The 25,799-nt window shown below is 37.2% G+C and overlaps 1 protein-coding gene across 1 annotated transcript; it reads left to right on the top strand.

The window, feature by feature from the left end:
* The first annotated feature begins 264 nt into the window (after positions 1–264).
* LOC144664229 (uncharacterized) lies at positions 265–18,657 on the top strand. The gene is made up of 4 exons (XM_078525338.1): positions 265–274; positions 15,934–16,140; positions 18,234–18,389; positions 18,650–18,657. The coding sequence occupies exons 1-4, from the start codon at positions 265–267 to the stop codon at positions 18,655–18,657; spliced, it is 381 nt and encodes a 126-aa protein (XP_078381464.1).
* Positions 18,658–25,799: the final 7,142 nt, after the last annotated feature.

Genomic DNA, 25,799 nt, shown 5'->3' with positions numbered 1-25,799 from the left:
ATTTTCTCCGAAGTTTGAGTTTCGATTGAGAATGTTTATATGAAAATTAAAACGTCTAATAGTATTCAAATTTTAATTTTCTGTGAAAGGTGCTAATATTCGAGAAATATTTGAAAAGTTTTTTTTTATATTATGTTTTTAATAATTTACATTTTTAAAGGAGGCTCGATGTGGTTTTAAGTCTCAGCACGCGGGTTTTAAAAATTAAAATTGTGTCGGAAGGCAATCTTCGATTTATGCCAAACTGCGCCACAACGATCACATATGGCCATAGGTTTGTTTTTACAGGTTTCGTAGCAACAGAGGTTACAACTGCAAAGATTGTGGTAGTCTTTGTTTTCAATAAAAGATTATTTCCTTGAAATGTATTCAAATAATCTGTATTCATTTCCCAATGTCAAAATTTAGTGATTTGACTACTTGTAGACAAAGTTTTAGAAAAACATTTAAAAGGCAAGGGATTTTGAGAAAGACCTCGGCGAATTTTTGCCGAGAGTTTTGTGGGTTCTCGCCATTAACAGTTAGTATCCTTTGAAAACAATAAAGCAATAACTTTATTGGGTTTTTTTTAATACCATTGTTGAAGATAAATCCTCCGTAAGGTAAAAGGAGCTCTAAGGACGAGTGTGGTTTTTTAAAAAAATTATTTTTGGAAAACTGTGCTAAGGCACCTCAAAACATCAATATGCCTGATTATCAAGAAACGGGATATTTCTATTTTTAAGCTGGAAATACTTTTCACTAAAGGTGCTCCCGCATGTTCTTGTTACCACACACAAACACCTGCCCTTATATCCCTTCAACCATTTATATCCAGATCCTATTATTTCACCGCGATCTACAGCATTTTATTTCAAACCCGTTATAAACCTTTATCAGCTCTTTCCTTTTACCTGAGTAACAATTTTTCAATTACCTTTGGCTTTTGGTGAACCTAAATCACGATTAACATTAGAAAATACCCCTTTTTGGTTTGTCTTGTCAACCAAAAGTAAAACATCTGTTTTCTCATTGATATGTGAAAATAAGTCTACACAAGCCTAATGGTACCTTATACGAAATACAACTGCGGTTCAGAAATAATCCGGTGCTGAATTAATTAAAACACTTCTTAAGTTTAAATCAGTGTCATTTGTAGGTGCCAGTCGCTGTGTAAGCTCCACCCCACCCACTACATGCCCCAACTCGTTTCCCCATCACAGAAGGTAAGGAAACCCAGGTCTGTATAGTGTTAAAGGGCATTAACGGCTCACGCTTTAGTTTATCGTCTTTTCATTTAATTAATTGCGTTCAGTTTATTTCACTTTTAAGTTATTTTTTATCCATGTTTAGTATGGCAAACTACTTAGGTTGTAACTTGATCTGAAAACAATTTTTATACCTAATCGTACCTTTTTGGTACGCTTCGGCCGCATATCAGGCGAGTTTGGTCGAGCCATGGTTCGTATTTTGGCGAGACGTAGTCGAGCCAAAATACCCATGACGAGACCAAACGAGTCTGATATGCAGCCGAAGCGTACCAAAAAGGGTACGATTAGGTATTTACCGTACCCAAATTCAGCCAAAAATTCGGTTATATTTAACGCTCTGTTGAAGCCATGCTTGCCAGGTACGTAGTGCAAATTGTGTTGACCTGCTTGTGTTGATACCTTTTTGTTCTTCAACACTTTTATCAAGTTCCTCTTCTGCCTTTTGTTCCACTTGTTTGTTTGGAGTTTCATTCTCTAAATTTTCAAAATCAAAACTTAGCAAAAAATGTGGAAATTCCAACTCCATAGTTTCAGTCTGAATGTTTCAGTACTCGTCGGCCAACATCGCGCAATTGGCGAGCGCGCTCAAGTTTAGTTTTGGCGGGAAAGTTTTTCTCCTTTTACTATCGCTTAACATCAGCTAAATTTAAATTACGAGGTACTGTTTTATTGGTAAAACCTCTTTTCAATTCATTGCTCGGTAACACTACTTTACTTCAAAGTGACCGTGATATGGTGGCATATCAGGTCAGTGACTTGATATCGTAGGATATCAGGACAGTAGATCGCTCTTCTGATTGGCTACTTGCGAATTTGGGTACGGTAATGTCTAAAACAGGAACACTTTGTTAGGCCTGAAAAAACGGCGGTCTTCTCGGCCCTGGCCCTGCAATTTCAGGTAAAGCAACTTTCCTCTTGACTGGAAATATTGGGTATACACGGGCATTGTATACTAATAAGAGCCGGGGGGCGGAGGGCCCTCTTCTTTTCAATATTAAAATTCATATTCCTCGAATCTATATTCCTCGACTGCTTTAAAGGAACTTTCATCCTTAAGTGAACGATATGAAATTTTAACCGCCTTATCACATGTCATAACATTCAATTAGGTATACCCAATTCACTTTCCCTATCAAATGACACAGCTCTTTTACATTTCCTCCCAAAATCATGATCAAAACAGTATTCAAAGGAAAAGAATCTATATATTTTGGACTTAGTCATTTCACATTTTCGATCTTATTTGACTATACGATATGCGCTTATAGGTCTAAGTATAGTCATAATGTGCGTTTAAGCTCAGTTGAACCACCTGCTGCAACCCAATTGACAACTAGTATGCATGACATGTTCAGTAGTTTATACAACAGTCACTACACATTTCGAAAACTGCACAGTCATATCGTGTTGTTCTATGTGAGCCACATTATTGAACTAAGCAAGAAATAATTATGGTATGTATCTTTCTATCTTTCCCAAAGGTTCCGCGGAGTAATTTATTTTTAACCGTGATCTTGTTTTTAACAATGGAATTTTTATTAATTTTCGTTGCGTCGAATTTTACAGTTTTATCCGTTTGTTTCAAGCTTTCTGTGCTATTGTTCAACAAATTAACAATGCACTTTTTATTTTATCTTTCTTTTCATTTTATTTTGTTGCATTTTATATTCTATTTTATTTCATTTACTTTATTCTACCTTACATCATGTCGTTTGCATTCGAATTCGAGTGTAGCCCATGTCAGACATTTTAATATGAAAAAAATATTCCTTGGCTGTTTTGAGGAGCTTTTTATATTTAAATAAACTTTAATTGGCGATATTTACTCTTATATTTTACCTAATTATATAATTGCGTCAATGTGCATAATTATAGTCAATTAAGCCAGACGCATGGTAAACGACGGATGACATTTTGTTGACAGTGTTTGTGCTCATAAAGGAGCTAATGGCATCTTTGTTTAATTTCGGCTTAACCGTTTTTAATTTTTAATTAAACGTTAATCAGGTTTCTTTGCCATAGTTTAAATCGATCGACATCCTCGTTTTATATTTTTCTTTCCCTTTCTTCGTTTTTTTGACTAGCTCACTTTTATTTCCATTATGTTATTAGAATTGTGAACGTGTACTTTATTATGCGTTGACGTTGAACAATGTAGATTTATATATCTCGTGAGCTTCTTCTCTGCCATTAAGAGTTTTTTTTTATTCTTAACTAAACGTCATCAATATTAAATAAACCCGCCTAACGGATGTGCCTTGCAATTAATTTTTTTGCAATTCCAGTCACGATTCTTATAAAATAATACAAACTTTCTTCTAAAATTATAATTACAACAGTTAACACTTTTAAGAAATTCTCTGTGCCGCAAGAACGTGTTAGAATAACTAGTAGAACTAGTCATTACGTCTTTTTGACACGTTCGACGCACTTAATAAAACTTAAACTGTAAGTCAGCTGTTGCATGAAAAATAACTTAGTGAATTTGTAAAATTGCGGGAGTCCGAAATATATTCAGCTATTTTACAGCGTCAGTGGTTATAATAAGGGTCGCATAAACGCAATACTACGCTCAGTAAAACAATCCTCGAACGAAACAACAACTGACATACAGGGTAGTTTATGAACTTTATAAGGTTACACCTGTTAAAGTTTTTTATGTTTATATTTTTATTAAGGATGTGCACGTAACAATGGCGCATGATGAATTCCGTCGTGTTGCTTTCATTTCAATACGGGTGTAACTCATGTCTCTAGTAACTATTAAAGAGTAGATTGAATTGTATTAGATCTAGAACACCCAATTAATTAGCAGTCTACTAACGATTCTCTGGATTATGAGTAGAAATCACAATGATTACAATCCTCTGAATTGTGTAATGTTTTCGCCTGTAACAGGGAAATATTCTACTTCCTAACATTTATCTTATCCAACGCGTGTTTATATTTATCAACATTTCTTAGGCCCAGGCAAAACGTCGAACTTCACATGACGAACTAAATTGCAGTTTTGGTCGACCCAAACAGGTAAAGTTCGACCGTTGGGTCAAACGTTGAACACAATTCGTTGAATCGACATCTGAACCACATTCAGAATATTACGAGGCTAAAATACATAACAGACGGATAGCACGTGTTGGTCGATCTTAGTTTATTCGGACGAACTCAACTGAGTCAAACGTCGAACTTGTCATGAGCTTAATTCGCTAAGTTTAGTTCGTTTCATGTGAAGTTCCACGTTTGCCCGGGCTTTACAGTAAATTTCGAAATTGTAGCTTGATCCACAACCCTTTTTTGTCAGAAACAGGAACAGGCCTTAAAGGACGGCCGTTTCCTCGATGCTGGTCCTACAATTTCAGATTTAATAATATACAAGCAGCAATTTCTCCATTCTGATTGGCTAAGAACACGTCAATTTATCCCAAACCAGTGCAAAAAGTGTAATTGGCAGTGCAAAACGTGTAATTGGCAGTGCAAAAAGTGTAATTGGCAGTGCAAAACGGTGTAATTGACAACAGCCTCATGAAAAATACATCTTGAACAAACAAAATGGCGGACGAAAGTGAGACAAAATTTAAACTTAATAACGCAATTTTAATTAAAAGACTTGAAAACGACGCAAAGTACAGAAGAACAACAAACATTACTTACTGTAAAAGACGTAAAATTATCAAAAACGCAAAGAGGACAAGACATAAACTAAATTCGAAATAAGCTCACGGCCGACAGCCGATAGTAAATTAAAATTCTCGCCGAAACATTGCTTCACTTCTCTGAAGCGAAACGCGAAGAAGTACTGACCAGACTTCCAAGGAACCGGTTACCTAGTTTTGAACACAGAAGGAGCAAGCATTTCATTTCATGATTGTTTAATAATAGCCGAAGCTTGTTTATTTAAAAGCTCGCTCAACAACAAAAGGCACAAAAGATAGTTTTACAACTGCTTAAGAGGCAAATCTAACCTGTAAAACGTCCAGTGAAATCAGGTAGCAATGCGGAGTTGTAGCAGAGTGCTCATCTGTACTAAGAAAATCCGTTCGGTAGATTTTTATAGTTCAGTATTTTAGTTCGGTATTCTAGTTTGACTAATTTGTCAGCTAGAGCAACATGTGTTGAACTGAGGTTGATTTCTGTTCGGGCGAACACAAACACAGCACGGATAAAACGTACCAAAAAAATACCTCTCAGCCAAGAACAGCAGCAGAACCTTAGGAATTTTTTCCTTCCTTTGTCATTCACATTCTTCAAATTCAACGGCGAAAAGAGTCAAAAGACTGTTCTGAAAACTTTTCATGCAGCACTTCCAGAGAGTGAATGAATTTACGCATGAATTCACACGTCAAAATTTTTAGCCAGGCGCTACTCTGAAGTTGTCACGAAAATTATCAAAGCGTGACCGAAATTGTCGCTTCTATATTATTAACAAGTAATCACATGATTTTTCTCGTGCAATTTGGAATAAATAAGCACTTGTAAATTTTTCAAAGGCTACAAATTGCACTTGCCCTGCGGGCTCGTGCAATTTTGTTAGCCTTTGAAAAATTTACTCGTGCTTATTTATTCCAAATTGCACTCGAAATCATGTGATTACTGGTACAAACAACTTTTCTCGCGTTTGGAATACTAGGTATACACCGAAGAATAATAAGTTGTTAATAATTGCTTGCTCGAGGATCACAGATATCTGTGGGCACTGTATACTAATTCGGGATGTGACCAGTGGGAGGACTCTCAACATGTCAATATGCAATTTTTTATTCATTGACTGCTAAGGAACTTTTTTAAATGACAAGAATCTTTATCAACTTTTCCTTACAGAAAAGAAACATCAATATGTTTTGAAACTAGTGATTATACATTGAGATTTTATCTGACTATATCTTTTGCGTCAAGTAAAGCCCGTATGTGCCACTAATATTATCCACATCTTGTTTTCTAACTATAGCTAATATATAGATTTAGGCAAGCCTAAAAGCGGAGCTTCCCTTTAATTTATTTAATTTTTGCTGGAGTTACAATGTTTTCATTTTGATAAATATGCGGTCAAAGCTTTAATGTATACGCTGGCCCATGCATAAGTGCAAGACATCATAATCTCGAGGCAGAACAACTAATGGCCAAAAAATTAATTAAGAGTTTATTCTCTCCTTTCTAAAGAATAGAAAATAATTTTACGATCTTCTTATCGTTTTGCTTTAATACAACTTATGGCCTAAAAATTAATTAAGAGTTTATTGTCTGCTTTCTAAGAATAGAAAATAGCAGGCATATTCCCGTCGTATTTTTTTTTCCTGTATTTGTCTTAACATCGGCGTACTGAAAAGGGTTTCTCAGTCACGTACGTAAATTTAAAACTTATCTTTTATTTCTTACCGTGTTCACAATTTAAACAAATTTAAACGTACACTAAATCATCTCTATTCAGTGTAGTTATTCAGTGTAAAAGTGGACTACACTAAAGCAAAAAAAATGTTTGAACTACTTTAAAAAATATGAGTCAGTTTATATTTTTCAACTCGCGCAAGAGCTAGATGGGGTAAACATGTTTTTCAGAGCAAGTTTAGTTTAAATATTTTTTTTTTGTTCGAGCTTTTTGTTTTGTCGTCGTTTAGCACTTCGAAAAACGTCATTTATACTGTATGAATTTCTTCCGCCGAGAAAATGTAAGGCTGAAAGTCAGAATAAACTCACAGCAATAAGAAGAACTCTCACGGCAAGGGATTAGAATTCGACTTTATTGACGGCCAAAGAAAATCAACTTACGGCAATAGATAATCGGTAAATCCATAGCAAATGAAACCAACTCAGGGGAACAAAAAAAAATGAACTGAAATTTAAGCGTTAGTTTAAATGTACTACAAGTCACAGTTAAAGCGACTTAAAGGGGCAAAGTATATTGCTTAAGTTATATAAAGGAAGGATCTAAACTTTACCGACATAGAATCTATCGAAACTGCGCTTAGAAAGTAAGCTTAAGTTTATAAACATCATGAAAGTTTCTGTCATAAAATCAGACTCAGCAATTCAGTACAGGTTGTTACCTTGCATCAGGTTCCTGTATCTTTCTTCAGTGGACTTGATCCATGCAGTGTTTAGCTTCCTTTTACACAATCATTGCTAAAGTTGTTGTATTCTTGATGTTGATGGCCGAAGATTCATCCGCAAACAACAGAAACTAGCAAACTGGACGTGCACAAGGAATATCATTCGCAATTATTCCGGGTCACATCGTACACCTCTTTCGTTATCTACAATTACACGGAATATAGGTGACTTTTGAGGACATCGTGCAAGAAATATTACGGTAAGAAAGTTCTCTGTCGCTCTCTTTTATACTCTCGGTTTTATTCAGCCTACACAGTGAACACCGCGCAACACATTTTCCCGCGTTTTCATAACATTACTTCGTTTAGATCAAATTAAAACGTCCACATCATCCAGTCGATAGAAGATAACATCAATTGCTCGTTTTAGGGTTACGAAAAAAGCGACCAGAGACCAATAAATTGAATTTAACCGTGTAGCGATCGAACGAGAGCCATCGAGCCATATTGTTTTTTTGGCGTAAAGGCTTCGATACACTCACACACGAAAAAAGACTAACAAAATAGAGCAGTTGGATAATAAACCTCTCAGATATTTTGCTGTGTAGTATCGCTGTGTAATTTTACCCCTTGTGTACATTTTGTCTTGCCTTGCGAGCTTTATTTGCTGTTTGTAATTTCCTTACTTTCTTTAGCCACGGGCGGGCAACCTCGTCTCCCAGGCCTAATCCGTGCGTACGGGCGTACGTACGTAGGCAACTCCCAAAATTTCTCGGTTCGATAGGATACCATTTGCCTGCCTATGGATGCTCCGCTCGCGCGCCTTCGGCGCGTGGGAGCTCCGCTATAAGTAATTATTTAGTTTTTTGTAACTATAATTTTTAACTATAAGTAATTAATTAGGTTTATTGTATTTTTTTTAATTTAAGATTTTTATCAACATTCTTACTAGTTTTTAGGGTTGCGCCTCACATGGGTAACAATATTTTCCCGTTCGCGCAATTCCTTTTTGGTCATTTTCTTATTATTGTAAATTCTTGAGACCAATAAAGTTTATAGATTAAGATCAATTAAGCTCCTTGCTGCAAACCAAACAACAAATGACATGTATAACATGTGGAGTAGTTTACAAAACAATCACTACACTTTTTGTAGTCATATCGTGTTGTTCAGTGTGGCCACCTTATTAAGCCAAGCAAGAAATAATAATAGTAGTTCCTCCTTCAAAGGTATTGCGGAGTACTATTTGTCAAACAGTGTTGGTGTTCTAACAAAAGCTAATGTAATTTGTTATCATTTTCGTCACGTCGAGTTTTACAGTTTGATAACTGTTTCAATCTTTATGTCCCATTGTTCATTAACGACCCACGTTTCATTTTATTTTCCTTTTGTGTTATTCCAATGCATTCTTTATTCTATTTAATGAAGTTGTTTTATTTTACCATACCGTCGAGTCGTTCGCATCTAGAGTCAGGTGTAGTTTATTTCTCTAGCGACATTAAAAAATATATTCCTTGACTGTTTTTAGGAACCTTTCATCCTTAAGTAAACGTTATCAAATTAAATTGGCGTTATAATAAAGTGATAATCTAACGAGCGTTCTGATTGGTTTAAACAACGTGCTTTATGAGAGTATAAAGCACGCTGCTTACGAGTGCTCTCGCCATCTTTTACCGTTTGCGTGCGCGTGCAGCTTGTGGATCATTTTAAATCTCACTGTTTTAGCAAACTGAGGAGACTTTTCAAGGTTTAAGTGGTTCAGCTCTATCAACAATTAATGATAAGACTTCAAGTAGTGCTTAACGTTCTTTTATTTCAAAAATTCAGACGCGTTTTTGAAAAAAAAGAATTTGTAGATCAAAAGACTTTTGACGCCGTCGCGTACGATCCGTCACGCCATTCCGCGCGCGCATCCTGAGAATAAATCTTGTTTAAATCCAATTTCTCAAAAGTTTTAAGTAAAACTTTATTATAAAACAAATAAAAAAGCCTTAGCCGTGCTTTGTTCTGTTATAAAGCACTCAAGGAAGTGACGATAGCACTCAAGAAGTAAAGAGAAACACTCGCCTGCGGCTCGTGTTTCACCCTACACTTCTTTCGTGCTCTCGTCACTTCCTTGCGTGCTTTATAACAGAACAAAGCACGGCCAAGGCTTTTTTATTTGTTAAATAATTTACCTTATATGATTATAGTCACACCGACAGTGCTTTAAAGCTTAATTGAGCAAGCTGCAAGTGAAACGACGCACGATTTCGGGCTGATAACAGTAGCTAATGACATCTCTATCAAATTTTTGTTGAAGACAGCTTCCTAGAAGACGTAACATGTACAATTTCCTTATTTTATTGTCGTGATAATGATGCTTAAAGTTAATATCTTCACGGTATATGTTGACAGACAACAGTTGTTCCCTAATGGGTTTAGATTATATTTATTTCAAGCACACTCTATCACCACACAGTCACCTGTTTTACCCGTGTTTTTTTTGACTAAAAACGCTTTATAAATGGCTTAATCGAAACTGATAGATTTTGGAGTTTTACAATGACAAACTGATAGAGGACCCGCATGAGAACCAGCTAGAGCTGATGTGGCTTCCTCTCTAAAAATATAAATTATTTTTTTATTGATTAAAAAGGAAAGAGGAAAAACTCATTTAACGCATTTAACACGAGGGTAAAATTGTACAGCTACAAAAAAGGTTCTGGAAAACATAAAGGTTTTAATCTACACGCATATTTTGTTATCATGAAAGGTGAATTAAACCATTTAGTTACCAGATTATTAATCGGGCGTGGCCGGCCGATTCGTGTTTTACCCTTTGGGCGTCGTGGTCGATAGTCTCCTGTCGGCCAAAAACTACGGGGATAGCCTGGGCCAATCAGATTCATTTCAGTTTTGACAGTAAATGGTCGTAGGCACACTGGGTTGACTTTTGGGCAAATCTGCAATCAGGTTCCATTCTTTGTTTCGGCGGGAGGACAGAGAAAAAAGCTTAAGGGGCAAAGTACTAATATTGACCATTGTGAAACTGTAGTTGCTTTGACAAGTTGAAGCTATTTTGTAAATAAAAGAAGTAACGTCATTCATCTCACGCAATGTTTTTTGTGGCAAACTTTGAAACTAGACGCTTTCTGGTTTTTCTACAAATAGCGGTGTGATCTGGCGGTACATTTTTTGAGGCGGAATCCACTTTAAAACTATTTTTTATTTAGCAAGAAGTGTGCCGATTTTCATTTCCGCACAGTTGGGCGTCAAAGTCGCTTGTCACAAAGAGTAGAATGTTTGCACAACATGTTTTGGATATATTTTAGATTTGGTTAGTTACGTTAGTAAGATACTTCTCAAGACGTCAGCAAAACATTGGCAATGTACAGTATTGGTGCGAACGTGAATGGAATTTTTTACGAGATCAATAAAGCTATCGATGGAAAAGATGACTTCAAAATAAAAACTTTGAATAATTATAATTAAATACAATTAAATTTTATTTTAATTAAATTTTATCACGGCCTGCATGCACAATATGGTCTCCTTTTCGATAAAAAATTCATCTGAAACATTTTGCCTGTCGTGTGACACACATTAATCTGGTTTTGAGTAGTTCGAAATTGTGTTTTTAAGATTTTATTCTTGACTATTATGTAACTCTTGCGAAGAAAGTTTTAATTGAGGAGGAGCTAGTACTGTTATTTTCCGGATATTCCGATCTTTTAATCGAGAAATGAATTATTTTTTGGCTCGTCATTCAAGCGTTTTGAGTTTAGTTTTGGAATCGGGGAAATTTATTTCTCGTAGAGGGATGAAGCGACATGGCAGAATATGAGTGGAACTTGAATAGGGCCTGTAGCCGGCCGAAACAACCGGCTACTTGCCAATGTTTGGCCGTCTACTTTCGTCTGACATTACCCTAAACTTTGACAAAGAATAAATAAAATAATGGAACGGTCTGGAAAGATGTTGCAAAAATACTACAAGACATCCGTGTCTAATGTCTGAGTCGAATTGTAAACGTATTGCAAGAGTTTTTAATATGTTTACCTTAAAATAAAGCAGTGAAACGCAATGCGGTGAAATCTACATCTTTTGATGAGAAATTCCGGAAGGGACATCTGTGTTCAAAATAGGAATTTTTGCACAACTTAAAGTTCCGAAAAAAAAGACCACATGTTTTGTAAAAATCACAGGCAAACATGATCAGGAAAACAAAACAGGCCAATGGGTTTTATTCACGAAAATACAAATTTCTTAAGAAAGAGTTTGTTTTCATCATTCATGAACATGGGAAACAAGACAGTAGAATCAAATTACATTTCACACGGAATTTGCATACATTTGAACTTGCAAAAAAGAAGTATCTCTACCGAGACATAATGGTGAAACCTTGCAATAATAACTATTGTATTCTGATCTGATTGTTATTTTTTTATGCATTAACTATTTGAAAGTGGTTCTCATTGATAAAAACAAAACGGTTTAGACGTGAAAACATTCGCTTAATAAAATTACATGCTGCACGAAATATTTTTCTATCCTTGTCCCGAAACGTTGAGGAAATTGAAATTTTTATTGGACAGTACTGCATAAAAGCAGTTTATAGAATTGAATAAAAAGATAAAAAACATATTGATAAAGGAAATTTTAAAACTTTATTGTCAAAGACTGCCAGTAAACGGCTGTATCTTGTCTTTTGCTACGGTTTCGAACGAGCTAATTTTTCAACATGATATCATGGTAGCGGGCAGGTGTCGATTCGTTCTGAATTTTTCAATACGGTATACAAGTTAGAGGTCAATATACAGACCCTCTGTACAGTAAAAAACGTTTTGGGAACAAACCGTTGTTATTGAAAGCCCTAGGGCCCAAACTTTGGAATGCTCTCACACCTAGACTAAGAAATTTACCCTCTTTGAAGAAATTTAAATGCGTTATACGTGGACGGGACCTTACTGCGCTGGCTGCTAATATCAGTGACTGTCGGGGATGCAAACTATGCCAAGAATGACTGGCAGCCAACATAACATGACATAATTTTTACTTTTAACATAATTTTAATTTTTATATTTTAATATAGTTAAAGAAACAGAATTTTAATATATTTGTACTTAGGTTTTTTAAATGTACATAATTATTTTCTATTTTATATATATTAATTACGTTTTTTAGTTAGGTAGGTTAGGTGTCCACAATTAGTAGAGGGGATTTTTCCCCTCAGCTACTACAGATTTGACACGTTAATAAAGTTATTATTATTATTATTATTATTATTATTATTATTATTATTATTATTATTATTATTATTATAACTTAACAGCAAAAATCCTTAGTACGACATGGGGTTTGTTATCAAGTTTGTTAGAACGTTAATACTGCAAGGTGAATAACCTTAGAGAATTATTATCAAGTGCGTTTTGTTTTATTTGCGGTTTATACTCTAAGGTCTTGGTATGGGAGATCAAAATTAAGGCAAATTTCCGTTATTCTCTAATTGCTTGGCACAGGTTAGTACGCGAACAAACGAAAAACCAAGAAAAAAGGATACTGAAACGGTCAGGAAATGTATGCAAACATTGAATTGAATGAAAAATGCCGAAAATAGCATTTTCAAGCATCAAAATTTCATTTTTTTTGGGGGGTGGGGGGATGCCCTCAGACCCCCCTAGGTGACACGCGCCTTTGGCGCTCGAAAAGTACCCTGCCGCCTACTTTCAAAAACCATGTTATTGAAAGCGAAATATATTGATATATTGAGACCATTATGTCATTAAGTAATAATGCAATCTTGAAAACATTCCAGATATTATGTTCTACACACTAATACAGCTCATGCAGACTGTGACTGATATGGCACGGGAACATCTTTAGCACACGCAATAGCTTTGAAGAATCGTATTCGTACTCATACTTTAATATAAAGGTCGCTGTTTTCTATAAAATGACACAGTTCTTTTAATGGAATCTTTATTTTTAACTTGAAGATGCAAGTGGTTTTATTGGTGATCGTCCTCAGGATATCGTGCGTTTGTGAAGGTATTGTTAAAACTAAACTTGACAACATAATGCATTATTTAAATTTGAATGACGTATACTTTTATACGGCTAATCGATTCACACCTTTATTTCCCACTTAGTTTGCGAATTTGCGATGAGTCTCAATCGGCCTCGAATGTAAAGTTTTTATCGGATGACCTTTGGTATTTTTTTCTAAGCCTCGCAGGAGCCAAAAAAAATCAAAGTGGCTATTAATCACTGAAATCGGAAAATGAATTAATAAAACGAGAATATAAAACCGCAAATTTTGACAGAAATAAACTTCTGCCCAGAACAAATCATGATTTGAACCAATTTAACCCTCTATTCATCCAATTATCCACATTCTACAGATAGAAATATATATCACCTTTGTATCGGATACTCCAGCTAAACGTTCGCAACTTCGCATTCGAGGTAACGCCTTTTTTGTTAATTTGTAAACTTGAAGAAGCCCTAAAAACGGCATATTTAAGTTTAAAAATTTATAAAAAAAAATAATGGAGCAAGAAAAGAGAAACCTGAGACACTGATTTTTAGACCAATATATGTAGATCAAATCCACATAAAAGTTTAGGCGCTCACGTAAATGTGTTCTCAAATAAGCCAAATATATTGCGCAACATCATAATTGCAAAGAAAATGCTGGCGTTGCTTAGTACGGTCTATATGATCAGAACAAAAATCAAAAATTACAATCTTTATTCAATAAGCTTTCAGAAAATATATACTTTATTGGGGTTACCATTGATGGTTTGCACACAATTTCACTTGGAACGTAAACGACAATTTTCCTTCCGCTAATAGGGGATCACCTTGTCTAACACCTTTTCGCATATGGAATGGGCCTGTCAAAAGACCATTTCATAACTAGAGGAAGGGTCAAAGCTAAAAGTTAACAGCGTTTCAAACATAAAACTTCTGTTAAGCGAGTAAAACGCTTTTTTGAAATCAATTGCTAGCATAAAGCCTTTGAGCATTTTCCGTTCCGTAAATTCTAAAATGTCATCAATACTTCTAACTGCGTCGAAAGTAGACTTCCCTTTAACATAAGCATTTTGATTATTATGTATTGTACCAGGTTACACCTCCTGAAGTCTGCTTGCAATTGCTTTTGATCCAATCTTAGTATCCACATTTATAAACGAGATTGGTCTCCAATTTGAAATATAACCCCTGTCTTTTCCTTTCTTTTCTATCAAAGTTATGATCGCTTGCTTTTGTGATTTTGATAAATCATCGTAGTCAAAATTATTCAGAACACGCCAGTCCATCATTTCCCGGTGATTTATTTTCTTTAAAGAGCCACCTTAAATTTTCGTAAATTCAGGTGGCTCTGAATCCCATGTGCAGATTCGCATTCTGAGATTGCTTTTAGTTACATCTTGAAAATAAAATAAAGGGTGTTTTTAACAGGCTATACCGTTGCTATGGTATCTTTAAACGTTAAGAAAATAATTAAAGCTTCTTCACCAGTGACTGAGCATTTGTTTGACCATAATTGCCACAATTATTGCGTCAACTAAAAAATGTTCCTAAATTTAAGTTTGCCAAAAGTTGTATCTTGTCCTGTTGATAACAATTCGATAACAATTAACAATTCGATCCAAACGCAAAGTAGGAACGTCATAGAATATAAGTTTTATTAATGTAAACGATTATGTATAATTATAACTATTATCAATCGAGGGGCCTGAAGGGGTAAAATGGAACTGGGATTTGGGAAAATTTCACTGGGAAAATGGGACTTGGGTCACTAGGACTGGGAATCACAAACCAAAAAAAAAACAATAGAACTGGGACTGGGATTTGGAAAAAACTCTGGAATGAAATTAGCTGGGAAATGGGATTTGGGCAAAATTTGGGCTGGGACATGTGGGAAATGGGATTTTATAACTCCAACCTTGGGGCACCTTGAGAGCTCCAAATATTGCCCATTATCACAAAACCCTGACGTTTTAACCCTCGGACGTACAAGGGGGGGGGGGGGGGGTGGATGCCACCCCCCCCCCCCCCCGTAAGGTTTTTTCCAAATTTTGAAAAAAGCATTTACCCTACAATGCTGAAAGCTTCGGTAGCTGTTCATTCATCCTTTGCGGAAATTTTGATATGTCAACCATGTGTCCATGGTATATGACGTTGCCATGGCAACGTCATAAATACAAGCAGGTCTTGCCAAAAATCGTCATTTTTAACATTTTTCTTGATTTTTTCCAGTTTTTTAGAACAGAAGTGCAAGATTTGTTTATTTTTACATTTCATAAGCATTCTAGCTTGATTTTGCATCAATTTCCGTTATTTTGTGACTTTCTAAGAAAATGTTGAAATCCAAGATGGCGGATCCAAGATGGCGGCTCTTATGACGTCACGTGACGTCATATGACGTCACAGCCAATTAAAATTATGTCATCTTGTAGAGTAAGCTACGAAAACTCCGGGGAGGGGTTCCATCCACCCCCCCCCCCCCTTGTACGATGATGGGGGTATGAGTTTGCTTGTACGTCCGAGGGTTAAGGGCTAGAACAAAAACCGCTCGATCCGGAGTGTAACACGCTAACCGCCAACAGGCAGGTTTTTTTTTTAATTTCATACTGTTTTTTCCTTTACAGCTGATAATTTTGAGATTGTTGAGCCATTTCCTGAGAATATTTATGCAATAGAGTTCAATGCAGCGAAAGAGACGTGTGCAGCTTTTGATTCATCGGGAGTAAAGGTTCCTGAGAAAATCAAGTTTGTAAGGAGAGACGAGTTCAATAATTATTATGACCTTACAGCTAGTAGCAACTTGTACTTCACAAACCGAACAGAAGAGCATGGTAGGTAGATGAAAATTCGGCTTTTTGCCAAACACTGTAACATGATACAAGTTTCCAATTATTTTTCTTAACCTGTTTACGTTTTTTCTTTTCATTGTAGTTATCAGATAGTAATCAAGAGGGGTGCATTTATATGTTTGAGGTTGGATAGACACAATGTGTTCTAATAAAAAGAACGCACATTTCGCCAGTGTCATAGTAGCTGCGATAACGTTAATAAAAAAAAGCATAACGACTCCTACCCTTTCTGTTACTGAGAAGCTAAGACTGTGTGTCATCTATTTGCTCATTTGAAAAATTTCTGGTTGTTAACGCTTTCGTTTGACAACATAAAGTAATAACCCCACAGTAAACAACAGCCATATATTTTTTTCAGAGTAACAGAGAAAAGCAGTTTACCAATACATATATGCTTCCAATACATATGTGTAGGGTTAGGGCAACGCCGCGGGGTGGGGGGGGGGGGGGGGGGGTTAATACCCCCAATTTGAAAGAGACAGGGATGCTCGTCGTCTCGCTAAGGGGAGTAAATTTCTAAATTTTTGTCTCACTTAGGGTGTTCCGGGCAAAACGTCAATATTTTTAGCCGTCAAGGTCTTGTTTAGGGATGCACATTGGGTGACCATTTACTGTTTGTCTTTTTGATTTATATTTGTATCTTTATTTTTGTAATCTTACAGTAAAAATAAACGTCGTTGTCTTTGTTGTTGTTGTTGCTGTCAAGCGAAGAAATATATAGAAATATAAATTCTATTTTTAGTAATTTGGTATCTTTAAGGGGACAAAAAAAAATTGATACTCGTCTCCTGTAGGGGTTAAATTCAAAGTTTTCGTCCAGCATCTCCGTTTATTTTATATGGTCCTCACGGGATGTGCGGAGTAATCAAGGATTGAGACGCGTAATAGCAGGCCCTCTTCTCTAAACGAGGCTGGCTTGAAGCCTTACAGTGCAAACGTTACTGCGTCATGACTTTTAAACACCGCAAAATTTTATCAAATAGCTGTGGATCTGAAATAAACAACCATTTGCCTCAATTTGGCGCGAAAATATGCTCTGATACTAGTCCGCGTACTTTATCTAATCCGATAAGCGGCCTTTTTCCCGTGAGAAGAGCTCGATGAAAACCGTGATTTTTCAGGAACATATCTTGTCCAAGGGCAAATATCAGTGTACATTTCTGAAGCAAAATCGAGGTCATTTCGTTTATTAACCTTCCAATATATTGATATTTTCACACTAGGCTGCATTCTGTCGGCAACAAAAAAAGCTTTTACTTTGTTTTACCCTCGGACATTTTGAAAAGGGGATTTACTCTACAATGCTGAAACTTTCAGTAGCTGTTCGTTTATCCCTTGTGGAAATTTTGATTTTTCAACCATGTGCCTATGATATTTGACGTTACCATGACAACGTCATAATTACAAGCAAGTCTGGCTAAGAATCGTCATTTTTGACCTTTTCTTAATTTTTTCCATTTTTTTAAACAGAATTGAACGATTTGATTATTTTTACATTTCATAAGCTCTCTGGCTTGATTTACATCACTTTCCATTATTTTGTGACTTTCTAAGAAAATGGTGAAATCCAAGATGGCGGATCCAAGATAAAGGCTCTAATGACGTCACGTGACCTCATATGACATCACGGCCAACAAAAGTTTTCTCATCTTATTGAGTGAGCGACGGGCTTTCTACTCAGTACAAAATAATTTCGCTGCGCCTTAATAGAACGAAAACTCTTGGGAGGGGTTCTATCCACCCTGCCCCCTTGTACGATGGTGGGGGTATGAGTTTGCTTGTACGTCCGAGGGTAAACAATGATGAAACCTAAATGTGAAAACGTAAATCGCAAAGTTTGAAAGCTGGGGAATAACTCTTAAGGCTATCAATGTTGTAACCCACCGATTACTTTTTCTCGTGCGGTCATTGCGCATTGGACATTGGGCATTATTCCGCCCAAAGAGGTTTATTTACTAATTATTTTTCTGCGTACACCATCTGCTCCGATAAGCGAATATCACTTTTAATAAGTAATTAAAACAAGACAACGCTACTGGACAATACCTAACCTGTAGCTTTTTTTTCACCTGCAGATAACAAAACCAAGCTTTTTGTCACTCTGCACTTCCGAAACATTACGATGGAGGATGACAGTTATGGTAAAAGAGGGTTTTATGAGTGCCACGCTTTTGCAGTGGGTGATCTAGTCGCAAGATATCGGTATGGCTTCTCCGTCTCTGTTATACAAAGTAAGTGCTCTTAACCGATCCAGGCTTGCAGTTAAAGCTCCGACTTGAGAAAAACTTACTATAATGTTGTTATTGTGAAGCTCTATTAGATCCCCCCTCCCCAACCCCTCTTTTTAAGATGACTGACCGTGGCAATTTCTGAACATGAAAACAACGCAACTTTATTCGTACACCACGCGAAATGTATAGTTAATATGTTGTGAAAGTGTGCTTCTTATTGGCACTAAAACATTATAACACACACTTCATTTATTTTGTAGGAGTCTGAAAGATGTCTTATTTGAAGTAAATTCACGCTCTCTAAGGGCCCGATTATATGGCGAATTTCAGCCCGGGCTGAAATTGCAGCCCGGTTTGCCGGGCTGAGATTTCAGCCCGGCTTCCAAAACAAATCTTCTTAAGAACACGTCTGCGATTACATGAAGAAGGGTTTATCCCAGGCATCCCATGAAGAAAGTTTCATCTCAGCCCAGGCAAACGGGTTAAAAAACCTCATGTAATCGCCTTTTCAATTTTAGCCCCGGCTGAAAGTGAGTTTGCGGAGGCGCAGTGGTGGTTTCCAACGAAAGAAAATGGCAGCCACGATAATTATTCAATTTTAAAAGTGTTCAGCACGGGCTGAAATTCTTCATGTAATAGCAACAAAATTCCAGCCCGGGCTGAAATTCGCCATATAATCGGGCCCTGATGAGGCACCTGTCTGCAATATCAATACACATACTGTACATGCTTTAGTATATTGTCACCTCGCCCTAATGGGACTATTTAATAATAATCAATTAACGTTAAAGTTATAATCAGAACACAATTGCATAACAAAAAACGATAAAAATATAACTAAACAATAATTGACTAAAAAATTGAATAAAAAGATGACCTAAAGCTTACTCTTTAATGAACTTGGATTTTACAGTGCGGCTACTGTAACCGGGGTCACCCAGACAAAGTTAACCAATCACAAAGCAGAGCTGAAACAAAAGATTTCTACATTTTCAGCCTCAGCCAATCAAATGTCGAGTACAGAACAAAGAAATTGCAACTTCTTCGTTCGCCACGGAAACAGATCGATACAAACTTTGGCCGTATGGCGGCGATGAATTTTCAATTAATTTCAATTGCATCCGTTTTGAACTTGAGTGGTTGTGACAGCAACATTTGGAAGGTGAATATTAGCGATGTTTATGGAAGAGAAGTTCGAAACTGTGTAAAAACTGGGGAAGAATACAATACAATACAATACAATACAATACAATACAATACAATGTTTAATGTGGTCATTACACTTAGCTATGGTTTCGATGCGTCCCGCAGATATGGTTAGCAAAATCAGCGGGAACGCACCAGCTAGTTTACAGGTAAGCCACAATGAAAAAAAAAATAAAAAATAAAAAAAATAAAATAAAATAAAGTGAATACAATTCTTAGGCTTTAAATATGTGCGACGCATTTCCTGATTAAAAATGAGCTAAAAGTTATAAAATATATACAATTATTTAGTTAAAAATTAAAGATGACGACAAATATCTACAGCGTTTAACGCCCTTCTAAAGGTTTTGTAGCATATTGAAGTTCTGGCAGTGTCTGAGAGGCTATTCCATAATTTGAGGGCGAAATATCGCCAAGATTTGAGTCCGTGCTTGGTAGTTTGCACTTTAGGTAGATTGAGAATATTTTGTCCTCTTAAGTTGTAGGAAGAGTTTCTAGGTTGTATCAGCTCACGCAAGCAGAGAGGGCTAGGACCGTTTATTGTTTTAAAAATCGTGCTAGCAATTTTGTATACTCGTTGCTCGGCCAAGGTTGGCAGGCCAAGGGCTTGTAGAAGGTCCCTGTAAGGGGTGTTCTTGTCCTTGAAAACAAAGCGAATGGCTCTTTCGTTAACCTTCTCTAGCTTTGTTGCAGAGGTTTTGCTGCAGAAGTGCCATGTCTCTGCGCAGTAATTAAAATGCGGAACAATGAAAGACGTATAGATTGTCTTTCTTATTTCGTACGGTAGCATTTTCTTCATACGCTTTAATACTGCAACTTGTTGAGACACTTTCCTACAGACTTTAGTGACATGCCTGTCAAACTTGAGTTTGTCGTCCACAGTTACACCAAGTAGATCAAAATCCTCGGCAATTGGAATAACTGCATTTTCACAGCGAAATAATGGTTTGTTCTGCGTTTTACCCATCACAATCGCTTGGTACTTGGAATGGTTTCTTTTCACACCATTGTCGGTATACCACTTGTCAACGTGGTATAGATCAGTGTTGATTGTGTCTTGAACTTTGGCGGGATCTTTATCAGCGTAGAAAATTTGTGTGTCATCTGCATAAGCAGATAGTTTACTTTGCTTTACAACATAGGCTAGATCATTCATAAATATATTGAAAAGCAGAGGTCCGAGTATGGAGCCCTGCGGAATGCCAGCTTCTATATCTTGCCATGTGGAGAAATTGCTGCCGATCCTTACCCTTTGTCGCCGATTCGAGAGGTAATCCTTAATGAGTTTAAATAAAGAAACGACTGTATCGTCTGTGTCAATGGTGCGTGGCGGAGTTCGCTCGTGACAATTTCAAGTTTTCTCTACGGCATGAACTGGAGTTTTGGTAGCTGTACCATTTGGAAAATAAATACACGTGATGCTAGCGAAGGAAGACATTCTGCGCTGTATAACGTACCAGTGAAAGCGACGGTAATAGGTTAGGCAAAGTGCGTGGCGTATTTGCAAACAACGAAAACACGGCTTGTTTACCAGCGTGATAAATTTAGTTTTCTGCTATGTCCGATCGTTGAGTTCCACCGAAAGCGTATCGGCCGTATTCATCCGAAAGTTTCGGCAATTCAGCTAGCTTGAATAAACACGCAAAAAAATTCAACCGTTGAAATGAATTCGTTCGGAACGTTTTATTCTTCAACATGCATTTCACTGAAATCAGAATCAGTCGATTCAACAAACATGAACAGCCAACAACAACAACAACAACTCTGATTGCATCGAAAATAGATCCTTGTGAAGTCACAATACAACAAATATCGTTAGCACATGTTTCAACTTCAAAATGGTATTGATAATTTGTCGAATGCAAGTTCCTGGACTGATAAAACTATATAAAGACTATAAATGGCGATAAAGGTCACCTTGATAAGTAAACAAAGAGTCTAATAATAAACGCAAAGATAAAGTACTTGACATGTTTATTTGTCTTTTGTTACTATAGTCCAGGAAAGTTAACGGGATTAGGTACCATGTGGTCAAAATGCTTGCAACAGAATTCCTATCTTCAGGGACGTTTTCTTTAAGGACTCCAAAAAAACATAATAAAAGTCAACAAAAATCAACCTAGGGGAAATACGAAAAAAAGCAAGTATTTTACCTCCGTAATTTTTCCCTTTAGACGCCATGTTTTTATGCAAATTAGCCTTATCACAGATACGTTTTACAACAAAACTCCATTTTATGTGGCATTTATCAACTAACTTTTTTAGCAAAGTGTGTTTAAAGGGCGAATTAAGGCTTTGGTTTGCTCATCGAACATTCTCGAAACGAAATATTACTTTCACTAAAATGTTACGAAGTTTTAATGTGTTTAGCTGAACAGAGCACTTTGATATTACAACTGCAAAGTACAGTGTAAAAGTATAGTCTTTAAATCGCGTTCTTAAAAAGAACAAAATATGTAAGCACCCGGAAAGATTGAGTTCGCTCCAGTTTCGCGTTAAAACTGACGATAGAGTAAAAGGTCGACATCAGTTCCTTAATAGTTCCAGCCCAGTCCATCAGATTTGAAGTTTTCGACAGTGGACACGCCTAATAGTTCTGTCGCGCCAGTAAGCTGCAACGTGTCGTCTACTCATCCAAGTAATTTATTACGAAAAACAAAACAAACATTGGATAACATGCTGTCTGAAGGTAATATCGATGAAGAGCCAAGGGCTACATTAGAGGATGTTGATTCAAGAATTAAAAAAGAGAAGAAAAGAAATGAAGCTAGCCATACAGGGCACCTTTGGCTTCAGTACATGAAAATGGTGAATGTACTGAAGCGTTTTCTAAGAGCAAAAAGGACGGGAGACTGGAATCTCCATTTGTCTTTATTGCAAGAGATCTTTCCTTACTTTGCAGCAGCTGGGCATGCCGTTTTTATTCTATTAACCGCCCTGAGCGCTTATTAATTTATTGGATCTTGAGAGGGAGCGCTTATTCGAGGCTGGGCGCTTATTAAATTTTCACCATTTTTAACAAACTGTAGTAAGTGTTTTTTGCAACAAAATAATAAATAATAACAACAAGAGAAGATATATCAAAGCAGAATTTTAACTGTTCGTTGAAAGTGTCTATAAAATACTAAGAAAACTCGGTCTTCCAGTGGTCTCTAAGTAGTACTTAGTCAATTAATACTCCTACAGGTGTCCTAGACCTCTTGCGCACTTCAGTTTTTTCTTGGAGGTAGGGGTGGGCGCTTATTCGAGGTGGGCGCTTATTCGAGTTCGGGCGCTTAATCGAATACATGAGGTAATTTGTATACCAAAACGATCTACGTGTACCTTCAGCAAATGGTTACACTGCAAACTGACCATCCATATATCTATTTCCATTTTTTGAATGGTCTGCATGTTGTTCGCCGCACCGATGAATTTTGGGATGGTCTTTCAACTAATTTGATAACTGAAGAAACGCTGATGCGCAGCATCAAATCAACTGGCGGCCTTACAAGAGAAAGAGGAATAGTTGAGCTGCAAAGATTGGTGTGGTTCAAGTCTATGCCTGTCTGTTGCGACGTGAACAGGTCTATGCAAGATTTCACTGGCGTCGCTTACAACACTAGCGAGCAACACGTAGAAGCTTTAGACACTCGACAGAAGCAAGACTGCAAGAATACAAAGAAACTAGCCTGCTTTCTTCGGATAAGGAACCCCTTTTCCAAGCGAGATACCTGACTAAGAAGCATAGTATCAGGAGTTTTAGCACAGGAATCTGTAAATGTTGGAATGATCATGTTGGACGATCCTTAAGTCTATGCAGGAAAGAGTATCAATGAGTATTCTTTTAAACGAAAGCAACAAGCTACCCCCTTTGGATCAAAAGCGACTGTAGCAATTACAAGGATCATGTGCAAATTGATCCACAGTTGCTCTTTTAGCGATTGCTCGTCGTTGCCACAAATGAATTAATGGACTTACAAGACCTGTTCAAGTACGAACTTTGCAGCTACCCTGTTGCTTTGTTTGAAACCACATTTGTCCCAAGACAAGCAGATAAACCAGTGCTAGCTGATGGATTTTGGAAGGAGGTAAAACTTGAAGAAATGTCACAACCAAGCCAACCACTCTATGTTCTTGATGGAGGAGCACTACTGCTTCATCGTATCCCATGGAAACACGGTACAACCTTTTTGTGACATCTGTAGCTGCTATGTTCATTACGTTTCTCAAAATTATGACAGGTGTATTGTTGTTTTTGACGGTTATTGCAATGCGCCTTCAGTTAAAGACGCAACTCACTCAAGAAGAGGATAAAACAACACTGTAGCTGTACATTGTGATCTTCTGAGCACACTCACTGTAAAGAAAGACGTTTTTTTTCTGCGAGACAAACAGAATAGACAACGTTTCATCAACATGCTGAGTGAAAAGTTAAAGGAGGTGAGGTTTGACACCATCCATGGTGCCGGTGATGCTGATATCTTGATAGCTCAACCTGCGGTCTCTGTATCTGCTACTAGAGACAGCGTCATCATCGCAGATGACACAGACATTTTAAATTATTTTACTTTGCCATCATGGAAACAACAGCAATAAGAAACGTTTCTTCAAACCAGAGCCGAAACGAGGAGTCCGCGCAAGGCAAGGTTTGCCGGGACATCTAAGCTACTTGTTCTGTACTCAGGTCAAACCTCTGCAGACATTTCCCGTTTCTACACGCGCTGCTGGGATGTGATACCACGTCACGTCTGTTTGGTATTGGAAAGGCCGTCGGTCTTAAGAAGTGATCACAGTTGTAGCAGCATGCCGAAGTATTTCATAATGGCAATTCGTTGAAAAAAGATATTATCAAAGCAGGAGAACGCGCATTAGTAGAGTTGTATGGCGGCAAGGTGAGCAACAGTTTGGAGGCCTGCGATATCCTTGCCTCCGACGTCGTCTACAGCGAAATTTCATTCCCTTCGCGTGTATTACCAGGTGCATCATTGGACTGGGAATCAAGAGCTTCCACCGTGTGACTGGGGATGGAAAAAAAAAAAACAGAAAGTACCCTAACTCCGGAAATGACCGAGAAAACTCCTGCACTGGAAACTCTCCTCCGCGTTATCAGATGTAACTGCAAGGTGGACTGTAACATTGATCGAACAGTTTACAATGGCTAATTTGCATAAAAACATGGAAGTCGTCATCACATGGATTTTTTACGTATTTCCCATAAGTTGATTTTTGTTGACTTTTAGTATGTTAATATACATGCCTCAAAAGCAAACAATATGAAAAGAAAAATTCTGTTGCAAGCATTTTGACCTCCTGGCATAACTTTACTGGGCTACTACTGCAGGGCTAATACTTGAGACTTTCTGAGCTTGAGCTGTTGTTGTGGAAAACACTTTGTTGTAGCGGTAGCGGGTTAATCGTGTTCCTCTGGAACCCTTCAATTAGAAATGGCAAACGCCAATCATTGCTTTCATCGAATGGGATTTTACTCCCTAGCGCTTTCTTCAATGTCATCAAATCTCTATCAAGTAGAAGACGATCTGTTCCAGCATACTTCATTGCATTAGCTTTCTTTAACCTTGGCCTCATTATGGCAAAGAAGCTGTTTGAAGCCTTTTCACGAGCGGCCTTAAAGCTAAGGAGGTCATCCTTGAACTTCTGCTCCCGTTTCTCCAGACTCTTTATAAGGTCTTGAAGCTCTGTTATCGCAGATTTGAATTCGGGATGTTTAGTTTGAAGGCTGCAGTTGCTTATTCCAGGACATGACGGGTTTTTACAGGTCCCTTTCGTATGCCCAGGGAAGTGGCAATTTGAGCATGTCTTGGCTCGTTTTGGCGCCATATCATCATATCCATTCGCTTGTGCTTGTAACCGCGAGAACTCGTGCTTCGCGCTGGCGATTCTTGTTTGTAGAAACTGGATGTCACTTGTGATGCCTTCTTGTTTCTTTTCAAAGAAGCCAGCTGGTTTGCTAGAATCACTTCCTTGAGTTGTTGGCGGGATGTAAACCGGTGGTGTGTTGCCTGTGTTTGTAGCTGTTGTTGGCGCCTGTGGCATAGTCGTGTCCTTCATTGACCCAACAACCCCAACTTGTTTAATCTCTTTTACTAAGATTTTTTCTGCGCGTATGTTAGCTTTCGCGGAGATGGAAAAAAGACATCTAAATCAGACGCTTCAACATACTTTAGTGACTCTTTAGTCGTAAACCCTCGTTCTTCAAAGTCT

The sequence above is a fragment of the Oculina patagonica genome, chromosome 8 (assembly GCF_052425735.1).
Source record: "Oculina patagonica isolate OP01 chromosome 8, crgOcupat, whole genome shotgun sequence".
Classification (NCBI taxonomy): Eukaryota; Metazoa; Cnidaria; class Anthozoa; order Scleractinia; family Oculinidae; genus Oculina; species Oculina patagonica.
This window is presented reverse-complemented; position numbering and strand designations above follow the sequence as displayed.